Here is an 11,778-nt window from a genome sequence, read left to right on the forward strand (position 1 = left end):
GGGTAAAATTATTCAACAACTACCACCTCTAGGAAGAGTTTCAATTGATCTGACTTGTGTCAAGTGCCCATAAATGGATAAGTGAACCAATCAGTGTGGATAAGGAAATGATGTACCATGACTGGGTCAGCTTACGTCACATACCCAACACTCTGGTTAGTAACCAGAAGACGTAGCGGGCAGTGGCCAAGAGATCCAGAGGACCTTTCAAATTCCTGTATTTCCTTTTAAAAGTTCCTCTTTTATAGAGATCAGTTTACATATCCAGTGTTCCTAACCCCAGTTTCCTAGAACAGTAGAACTTTACATATGTGTCTCTACAAACTTGGGTTTCAGGCGAAAAAAAAAAAAAAAGTGAACGCTTTAATGGCCACACATCAGTGTTGAAACACCTCCTTGTACTGTGGACATCACTTTGAACAAGTGGCCCAGGTCATGTCGTCCCGCTGTGCCCCGTGCAGCATCGCCTCCAACTGAGCCTGGACTTCAGCAAGTTTCTGTCGGTCCAAACTCTCATGAAAATTCCATTCCTCGTAGCAATGGACAGGGACAGGATAAATCACGTACTTCAGCTTCATCAAGGATGTCAGGTGCTGCAGAAGGCTCTTGAGCACAGGCATCGTAATGGGATTGAAGGCAAAGCTAAGGACACGGAGGTGGGTACAGTGGCTCAGGGCTGGGAGGACGGCAGAGAGAGTAGAATCAGTTATCATACAATTATTTATCTCCAGATGTTGCAGGGTGCTTGAGACCTTCTCCAGCAGAGTCTGGAAGGGCTCATAAACTTCTGAGAAGATCTGGTTGTTACTGAGACTCAGTACCCTTAGGTGGGTGGCCTGAGAGCTCTGGGACAGGACAGTGACATCTCTGTTAGAAAGGCTACAGAAAGGTAGATACAGTGTATCCAACTGAGGTGGCACAACTCTAAAGAGAGAAAAAAGTAAGATTATTTCAGAAGAATGAGGGCAATGAGCCCCAAATTATAGGTACCTAAGGCTCTAGAATAAACTACTGTGTTCATGGTTTGCAATAGGTGGTTAACAATGTGGACTTTGGGATCAGACTTTATAGATTTGTGACCCTGAGAAAGTTACTTTACCACTCTGAGGTACAGGGTTTTAATCTTGAAAATGTGCACAGCAGTAATTATTATACAGAAGTGCGGGAAAGATTAAGTGAAGAAATTGCATGCACTTAGTATATACGACATAATCAGTGTTGGATATGATTCACTAATTTGGCGAGGATGGGTCTGGGAAAGCAGCCAACTGAGGGTTTCCTTTGACTAGTTCCCAGATGACAAGCTCTCAGTTCAGGGTCTAAGCCTTGGGGAAAATACAGGAGCAAAACTATCTGGCAGTGTTAACTATTGGGGCCCATCCATGGGCATGTGCATTAGTCCTATAGCTTAATGTTTCTCCATCTGAATGCCTCCCCTTCCTCTCTAGAGAGCTGTAAAGTCCAATAGGAGAAGGACTGAGTCTTTTTCACCAATATATTTACAGACTTATTATAGTGTCTGCCCACGGCCACTGAATGAATGAATGAATGAATGAGCACAGCTTCCTTTTCTAACCTCATCTGCTGCTCACCATAAGGTAGCCCTCTCTCCCCCGGCTAGGTTCAAACTCCCAGCAGTGCCTATGCTGAGGCAAAAGGAGAAATGGGTTACAAGGAGCTTAGGAAGATCCAAGCATGGTCTCTTCTGTCTTAACAATGAGGTGTTCAGGGAACCCAGGTTCTTCCCCACCCCCTCACCTGAGCAGTGTGTGCAGTTGATCTGTGAGGCAGAAGAAAGTCAAGCTGAGCGCCTGGAGATTGTCCAGCTGCCCAAGCCAGAGGAGAAAAGATCTGAAGTTCCTTCTCTTATAAGATTTAAAGGGGATGTTACACAGAGTCAGGCTGTTCAGGTGGATCACCCGAGCCAAAAGGGTGACGACTTCACTCAGATTAGCCTGATCCATTTCCAGGTGCTCAATGCACCCCAGATCCAGAAACTGCAGGATACTTTTGAGGGCAGACATTCTATCGATTCGCAAACCTCTGCAGCAGAGGTGCAAGGACCCAAGGTTCTGCTGAACTTTACTACAAAGGAAAGAGAGGAATTGCTCTGTTCTCACGGTACTATTGAGGGAAATATCCACCAGTAATTCCATGGGTTCCTGAGCTGAATGAGGCTCAGACCCGGAATTACCAATCCCGAGGCACCTGACACTATGCTGAGCGTCTTCTATATTAAAGATAGAGTGCTGAGAGTAAATGCATGACTGAAAACAGAAAGGGAATGCGGTCCCAATCTCAGAGCATATTGTCTCACAGTCCAGGTCACGCCTTAAATCTAGGATCCTCAGTTTGGGCCCCCTGTAAGGAAAGGAAGAGACAGAACACATGAGAGATAGCTGATTGTAATATAACCCAGCAAGATCAATGATGAGAAGCAGGGACAGAACACTTTAACCCTGGTTTTCACTTCATTGCCATTCACCAAGAAGTTCTTGCCACACAAATGCAGCGTCTTTCATCCTTTCCCCACCCCCTCCTTCACCTCCGGGCTTTCCCTGTCTCAATGCCCATATTCCACTTCTGTGTAATCGCACTCAGATCCATTCATAGTGTCCTCAAACACCTCTGTTCTATAATCAACTCTATAAGGCAATAGAGTCCCGAAGGTGACCCCAAGTGCTGACCGACAGCTCTGCAAAGACTGCAGTATTCACCATCGGCTACTGTTGGGAGACGGTTAGGTATCCCCCTGCCCCAGGCTACAGCATACCCTCCTGCTGACTCCCTGTGTCTCTACTGGTCATAGTCTTACCAAGAGGAAGAGTTCTGGGCAGGGAGGATCTGCAGACCATCAATCATGGCTTCCAAGATGTCATAGTATGACTCTCGTGTGTTCAATGACCCAATATGGAGACAGCGAAAAGGCCAAACCTGCACCATTGCCTTTAGCATCGTCTTATGCCCACCCAAGAAGGCAGCATTGAACAATGGAACAAAGAGGTCTCTTGGGATTTCGTCCAGGGCATGGATAGCTGCAGGCTCATTATTCAGCAGACTCTTTGCAGCAAGCTCTAGGAGTGTGACTGTGGTCTTCTGGTCCATCTTCAAAAACCTGCTTCAGAGTAGAGAATATTTAGAAATCCTGAGAAGATATCTAGAGTCACTTGTTTGCTTCCAGGGTTAGCTATGGACAAAATACTTATTGAATAAGTATGTGGTGAATCATAGGGCCAACTCAAGTGACCTCTACTATAGGACTAGAATGAAAATGGACTTGTGTGTATATTTAATTATATATGTGTACACACACGTGTGTGTGCACACACACACACACTTACATGAGATAAAATGCCATTAGAAATCAGAGGTCAGTTAGCAGAAGACAATGCTGACCACCTAGCTGCCTTCCTCAAATTATTTCCTCCTGAGGAGCTTCAAGATGGCAGAAGAGTAAGACGCGGAGATCACCTTCCTCCCCACAGATACATCAGAAATACATCTACATGTGGAACAACTCCTACAGAACACCTACTGAACACTGACAGAAGACCTCAGACCTCCCAATAGGCAAGAAACTCCCCAAGGACCTGGGTAGGGTAAAAGAAAAAAGAAAAAACAGAGACAAAAGAATAGGGACGGGACCTGCACCAGTGGGAGGGAGCTGTGAAGGAGGAAAGGTTTCCACACACTAGGAAGCCCCTTTGTGGGCGGAGACTGCAGGTGGCGAAGAGGGGAGCTTCGGAGCCACGGAGGAGAGTGCAGCAACAGGGGTGCGGAGGGCAAAGCGGGGAGATTCCCACACGAAGGATCTGTGCCGACCAGCACTCACCAGCCCGAGAGGCTTGTCTGCTCACCCGCCGGGATGGGTGGGGGCTGGGAGCTGAGGCTCGGGCTTCGGAGGTCGGATCCCAGGGAGAGGACTGGGGTTCGATGCGTGAACACAGCCTGAAGGGGGCTAGTGCACCACGGCTAGCCAGGAGGGAGTCCGGGAAAAAGTCTGGAGCTGCCGAAGAGACAAGAGACTTTTTCTTGCCTCTTTTGTTTCCTGGTGCGTGAGGAGAGGGGATTAAGAGCGCTGCTTAAAGGAGCTCCAGAGAAGGGCGCGAGGAAATACTTAATCAAGTCCAGGAAGCACAGAGAGTCCCATACAGGATAAATCCAAGGAGAAACACGCCAAGACACATACTAATCAAACTATCAAAGACTAAACACAAAGAACAAATATTAAAAGCCGCAAGGGAAAAACGACAAGTAACACATAAGGGAATCCCCATAAGGTAAACAGCTGATCTTCCAGCAGAAACCCTGCAAGCCAGAAGGGAGTGGAAGGGCATATTTAAAGTGATGAAAGAGAAAAACCTACAGCCAAGATTACTCTACCCAGCAAGGATCACATTCAGATTTGATGGAGAAATTAAGAGCTTTACAGACAAGCAAAAGCTAAGAGAATTCACCACCACCAAACCAGCTTTACAACAAACGCGAAAGGAACTTCTCTAGGCAAGAAACACAAGAGAAGGAAAAGACCTACAATAAAAAAACCCAAAGCAATTAGCAAACTGATAACAGAAACATACATATCCATAATTACCTTAAATGTAAATGGATTAAATGCTCCAACCAAAAGACATAGATTGGCTGAATGGATACAAACACAAGACCTATATATATGCTGTCTACAAGAGACCCACTTCAGACCTAGGGACACATACAGACTGAAAGTGAGGGGATGGAAAAAGATATTCCATGCAAATGGAAATCGAAAGAAAGCTGGAGTAGCAATTCTCATATCAGACAAAATAGACTTTAAAACAAAGACCATTACAAGAGACAAAGAAGGACACTACATAATGATCAAGGGATCAATCCAAGAAGAAGATATAACAATTGTAAATATTTACGCACCCAACATAGGAGCACCTCACTACATAAGGCAAATACTAACAGCCATAAAAGGGGAAGTCAACAGTAACACAATCATAGTAGGGGACTTTAACACCCCTTTCACCAATGGACAGATCACCCAAAATGAAAGTAAATAAGGAAACACAAGCTTTAAATGATGCATGAAATAAGATGGACTTAATTGATATTTATAGGACATTCCATCCAAAAACAACAGAATACACATTCTTCTCAAGTGCTCATGGAACATTCTCCAGGATAGATCATATCTTGTGTCACAAATCACGCCTTGGTAAATTTAAGAAAATTAAAATCGTATCAAGTATCTTTTCCCACCACAACGCTATGAGACTAGACATCAATTACAGGAAAAACTCTGTAAGAAATACAAACACATGGAGGTTAAACAATACACTACTAAATAACCAAGAGATCACTGAAGAAATCAAAGAGGAAATCAAAAAATACCTACAAACAAATGAAAATGAAAACACGACGACCCAAAACCTATGGGATGCAGCAAAAGCAGTTCTACGAGGGAAACTTACAGTAATACAATCCTACCTCAAGAAACAAGAACCATCTCAAATAAACAACCTAACCTTACACACAAAGCAATTAGAAAATGAAGAACAAAAAGACCCCACACTTAGCAGAAGGAAAGAAATCATAAAGGTCAGATCAGAAATAAGTGAAAAAGAAATGAAGGAAACAATAGCAAAGATCAATAAAACTAAAAGCTGGTTCTTTGAGAAGATAAAGAAAATTGATAAACCATTAGCCAGACTCATCAAGAAAAAAAGGGAGAAGACTCAAGTCAATAGAATTAGAAATGAAAAAGGAGAAGTAACAACTGACACTGCAGAAATACAAAGGATCATGAGAGATTACTACAAGCAACTCTATGCCAATAAAATGGACAAGCTGGAAGAACTGGACAAATTCTTAGAAAAGCACAACCTTCCGAGACTGAACCAGGAAGAAATAGAAAATATGAACAGACCAATCACAGGCACTGAAATTGAAACTGTGATTAAAAATCTTCCAACAAACTAAAGCCCAGGACCAGATGGCTTCACAGGCGAATTCTAGCAAACATTTAGAGAAGAGCTAACACCTATCCTTCTCAAACTCTTCCAAAATATAGCAGCGGGAGGAACACTCCCACACTCATTCTACGAGGCCACCATCACTCTGATACCAAAACCAGACAAAGATGTCACAAAGGAAGAAAACTACAGGCCAATATCACTGATAAACATAGATGCAAAAATCCTCAACAAAATCCTAGCAAACAGAATCCAACAGCACATTAAAAGGATCATACATTATGACCAAGTGGCGTTTATCCCAGGAGTGCAAGGATGCTTCAGTATACGCAAACCAATCAACGTGATGCACCCTATTAAAAAACTGAAGGAGAAAACCCATATGATCATCTCAATAGATGCAGAGAAAGCTTTCGACAAACTTCAACACCCATTTATGATAAAAACCCTCCAGAAAGTAGGCATAGAAGGAATCTTCCTCAACATAATAAAGGCCATGTATGAGAAACCCACAGCCAACGTCGTCCTCAATGATGCAAAACTGAAACCACTTCCACTAAGATCGGGAAGAAGACAAGGTTGCCCACTCTCACCACTATTATTCAACATAGTTTTGGAAGTTTTAGCCACAGCAATCAGAGAAGAAAAAGAAATAAAAGGAATCCAAATTGGAAAAGAAGAAGCAAACCTGTCACTGTTTGCAGATGACATGATACTATACATAGAGTATCCTAAACATGCTACCAGAAAACTACTAGAGCTAATCAATGAATTTGATAAAGTAGCAGGATACAGAATGTATGCACAGAAATTTCTTGCATTCCTATACACTAATGATGAAAAGTCTGAAAGAGAAATTAAGGAGATAGTCCCATTTACCATTGCCACAAAAAGAATAAAATATCTAGAAATAAACCTGCCTAAGGAGACAAAAGACCTGTATGCAGAAAGTTATAAGACACTGATGAAAGAAACTAAAGATGATCCAAATAGATGGAGAGATATACCATGTTCTTGGAATGGAAGAACCAACATTGTGAAAATGAGTCTACTACCTAAAGCAATCTACAGATTCAATGCAGTCCCTATCAAAGTACCACTGGCATTTTTCACAGAACTAGAACAAAAAATTTCACAATTTGTATGGAAACACAAAAGACCCCGAATAGCCAAAGCAATCTTGAGAAAGAAACACAGAGCTGGAGGAATCAGGCTCCCGGACTTCAGTCTATACTACAAAGCTACAGGAATCAAGGCAGTATGGTACTGGCACAAAACCAGAAATATAGCTCAATGGAACAGGATAGAAAGCCCAGAGATAAACTCACGCACCTATGGTCACCTAATCTATGACAAAGGCGGCAAGAATATACAGTGGGGAAAAGACAGTGTCTTCAATAAATGGTGCTGGGAACACTGGACAGCAACATGTAAAAGAATGAAACTAGAACACCCCCTAACACCATACACAAAAATAAACTCAAAATGGATTAAAGACCTAAATGTAAGGCCAGACACCATCAAACTCTTACAGGAAAACATAGGCAGAACACTCTATGACATAAATCACAGCAAGATCCTTTTTGACCCACCTCCTAGAGAAATGGAAATCAAAACAAAAATAAACAAATGGGACCTAATGAAACTTAAAAGCTTTTGCACAGCAAAGGAAAGCATAAACAAGACGAAAAGACAACTCTCAGAATGCGAGGAAATATTTGCAAATGAAGCAACTGACAAAGGATTAATCTCCAAAGCATACAAGCAGCTCATGCAGCTCAATATCAAAAAAACAAACAACCCAATCCAAAAATGGGCAGAAGACCTAAATAGACATTTCTCCAAAGGAGATATACAGATTGCCAACAAACACTTGAAAGAATGCTCAACATCTTTAATCATTAGAGAAATGCAAATCAAAACTACAGTGAGATATCATCTCACACCGGTCAGAATGGCCATCATCAAAAACTCTACAAACAATAAAACACATATCACATTATTAAACTAGGAATCTTGTTGAAAAACCAATATCATACAGATGAACAGAATGAAGGGAATTCCATACAAAACTTTGTAAAAAAAGATAAGGAAACAAAAGTGCACACATATTAAACAACCATGAAGGAGAAAAAGACTGGAAGTCAACACTCCAAACAAAATTAATTATACTCAAGCAAGCATTGGAGGATATGAAACCCACCTTAAATAGAATATTTTAAAAAATCAAAAGACAGAGATTGACTAAAAAGAAAGGCTGAAGCAAAGAGTTTATAACCAACTGGGGTGTCCTTTAAATATCACAGCCTACAGAAAAAGCTTTTCAACTTGTAGAAACTTAGGAAATTCTGCACCCCTCAGCCCTTCCTAAGGAAGCTACTAGAGCAGGGGTCTGCAAGCTGGCCCACTGAGCCAAATCCAGCCCACTGCTTGATTTTGTAAATAAAGTTTTATTGGAACAAAGCCATGATCAATCATTTATGTATTGTCTATGAATGCTTTTGCACTCCAGTAGCAGAGTAGAGTGACAGCGACACTGTGACCCAGGAACTTACAATATCTCCTATACTTCTCTTTACAGAATGTTTGCCAAGTAATCTAAAAGAGGAACTGGGATTGTGATCCCACTGCGATGAGAAGGAAAACTTCACCAAAATACCTAATGGTGAGTATTTTACATACAACAATAAAATCAAGGTGGAGGAAAGGGGAGAAGACTAATGTACAAAAGTTTTATGCTGTGAAAAAAAGACACGGAAACTGTGCAACTAAAAATGAGAGAAGGGAGAGAAGTAGAAGAAAATAGAACAAACTTTTTATCATAATGCACTAGGTGAGTGTTAAAAGATACTGGAGGAAAAAATGCATAGACCAGAGAGTAAAGTGTTAAGAAAACAGGTGGTTCAGGATGATTTTAAGAAAGCATTAAACGGGACCAAAAACATGTCTTAATGATAAAAGCCAAAACTCACAATGAAGATATAAGCCTTAGGAATATTTATGCACCAATAACAAACAAACACCTTTATAAAGCAAAAATGCAAGAAGACGTAGATAAAGTAATAATAATAACAACAGGAAACAGAAACAGTAGGAGATTTAATACACCAAACTCAGTCTAAGGCTGATCAAGTCATATAAAAAAAAGAGAAAGCTAATCAATAATGTTATATAGGGAATATATTCTTGTCAAAAATGCATCATAATTATCTCACAGAGTTGAGATAATTAATTTCTATAAAGTAGAAATAGTACAAACAATCCTCTCTAACCCCAATGCAATAAAAGTTAGTAACAAAAATTGAAAACAGAAAGGCCTTTCCACCTGAAAAAAATTTTTAAAGCTTCTCTTAAAAAATGTTGAATATAAGAGGAGCTGCAAACTCAAGTTGCAAAGAAATTTTTTAAAAGAATGACTATGAAATACTACATATCGGCATCTATGGGATACATTTAGAGCGGTGATCTGAGGCAAGTTCACACAGTACACACTTTTATGAGTAAAAATGGAAGAATGAAGATAAATGAATTAAAGTATGGCCTCAAAAAATGAAACAAGCAAAAAAAAAAAAACTAGGAAAACAAGAACAACTAAAGAAAGCAAAACATAAAAGCAGAAATGAATGAGATACAAAATAGAAAGACGAAATCTTGCTTTTCAAAACGGACAAACCCCTAGCTGGCTTGATGAAGGAAGAAAGGGAGAGATCACACATAGACAAAATAATAAATGACAAAGGAGAAATAATCACTGAAACAGAAAATAGAGGAGATTACTTTGCCAACCTCTATGCAAATAAACTTGAAAATCTATGTGAAATAGGTAACTTCCTAGATAAATACAGATTACCAAAACTCTGATTCTAGTGTTAGAAAGCTTAAATTAGGCAATTTTCATAGAAGAAATAAAGTTATTACAGCAATCCCCCCAAGAAGCACCTTGCTCAGATGGTTTTACAGGTGAATTCTAGTAAACCATCCAAGAACAAATAGTACCAAAGCTCTATGAGTTATGTAAGAACATTAGAAAGGAAGGAAACTTCCCTAACTTCTTTTATGAAGCCAGTAGGATGCTAACAGGTAAAACGTAGATACCAAAATACTAAATAGAATATTAGCAAACATCCAACAATACATTTAGAAACTAATATTCTGTCATCAAGTGCAATTGATTCCATTAATACAAGGCTGGTTCTATATTAGGAATTCCATTGATATCATTCACCATAGTAATATAATTAAGGACAAATATCATATGATTAAAACCACAGATGCCAAACAAATCTTTGGGAAACTTCAACACCCATTCATGTTAAGAAAAGAAAAACCTCAAGGAATGGGAAAGAGGGATGCATTCCTAACATGATAAAAGATATATAATTAATTCCTCATGCAAGTATTTTATTTAGTGGGGGACTACCAGAGGTTTTCCAGTAAGGTCAGGAACAAGAAAAGTATGCCCATCATATCATTCCTGTTCAATCTTCAACTACGAGCATTACTCAGTTGACTAGAGAAATCAATTAGATTTATGAGAATGAATAACAAGAAGTAAAGCCACCTCTGTGTGCAGATGATATTACCGTACACCTGAAAAGCCCTATAGAAACAATGACAGATTAAGTAAAACAATCAGAGAAATCAGCAAGGTAGTAGGATATAAAGTTACATACAAAAGTCAGTGGTCTTTGTGTACACACACACACACACACACACACACACAGCTGGAGGACACTTTAGTAGAGAAAATTCCATATACAGTAGCAAAAGCAAAGCTTAAATGCATAGAAATAAACTTAATGAGACCATCTACGCAAGGAAAATTTTTAGACACTCCTGAACGACATAGAAGGAAACTTGAATAAGCACAAAGACATTGGTCAATGTTCTTGGATAGAATAACTCAACATTAAAAAGATGTCGGTTCTCCCTAAACTAATGTATAAATTTAATATAATCTCAAAAATACCAGCAAACGTTTTTATGGAGTTAGATCCATGGATAATAAAATTAATATATTTTTTTTAAATCATGCAAGAATAGCCAGGATATAAGTGAAAAAGAAAACCTATAAGTGGGGAGTAATGATACCAGACATTAAAGCACGCTATAAAGCCTCGGTAATTATAACACTGTGGTACTGGTACATGAATAGACAAATAGTCCAGTGAAATCGAATAGGAAACCCAGAAAAACAACAATAACATATGGAAATTTCAGTATATGATGAAAGGGCATTGAAAATCACTGAGGCAAAGATGGACGTTCAATAAATGATGCTGGAACAACTGAGACATTTGGGAAAAGAATCAATGTAGATCCATATCACACACCATACACAAAAATAAACTGTAAACGGGTTAGGAATCTAAACAAATGAAACCATAACAAAATCTTTAAGAAAATATGGCAGGACTCTGCTTTAACCTCAGCGTAGGGAAAGGCTTTCTAACTGTGACTCAAATTTCCAGAGGCAAGGAAAGAAAACAACGATCTATGTGACTACAAAGGATTTTTTTTAACGTACGGCAAACACATCATAACTAAGTCAAAAGGCAATTGACAAACTGAGATAAAGTATTTGCAGCATGCCTCACGGACAAATGAATAATAGTCCAAGTATATACAGAACTCTGTATTCCTACAGAAAAATGGGAAAAGATATGAACAGAAAATTCACAAAAAATATATAAAACAGTCCTCAAAGTATAGTCAAACTTTCTCTTAACTAGACAAATGCATACTAGGACAATACCGAGATATCATTTCTCACCTACCACATCAACAAAGGTCACAAAAGTAGGGCAACATGTTCTCTTAG

General features: G+C 39.6%; 1 protein-coding gene across 1 annotated transcript; it reads right to left on the minus strand.

Annotated features, from left to right (window-relative positions):
• Window positions 1-410: 410 nt before the first annotated feature.
• On the minus strand, window positions 411-3,105 carry LOC137756366 (melanoma antigen preferentially expressed in tumors-like). The gene is made up of 3 exons (XM_068532645.1): window positions 2,816-3,105; window positions 1,759-2,361; window positions 411-924 (listed from the first exon to the last, which is right to left on the minus strand). The coding sequence occupies exons 1-3, from the start codon at window positions 3,103-3,105 to the stop codon at window positions 411-413; spliced, it is 1,407 nt and encodes a 468-aa protein (XP_068388746.1).
• Window positions 3,106-11,778: the final 8,673 nt, after the last annotated feature.

Source organism: Eschrichtius robustus, chromosome X (assembly GCF_028021215.1).
Source record: "Eschrichtius robustus isolate mEscRob2 chromosome X, mEscRob2.pri, whole genome shotgun sequence".
Lineage (NCBI taxonomy): Eukaryota > Metazoa > Chordata > Mammalia > Artiodactyla > Eschrichtiidae > Eschrichtius > Eschrichtius robustus.

What these genes read in the sequence shown, in the direction of transcription:
- LOC137756366 (XM_068532645.1), bottom strand. Translation starts at nt 3,105, where the DNA reads ATGGACCAGAAGACCACAGTCACACTCCTAGAGCTTGCTGCAAAGAGT. An exon ending in GCCCAGAACTCTTCCTCTTG is followed by an intron (nt 2,362 to 2,815) that starts GTAAGACTATGA and finishes CTTTCCTTACAG; the next exon opens with GGGGCCCAAACTGAGGATCC. An exon ending in CAACTGCACACACTGCTCAG is followed by an intron (nt 925 to 1,758) that starts GTGAGGGGGTGG and finishes TTCTCTCTTTAG; the next exon opens with AGTTGTGCCACCTCAGTTGG.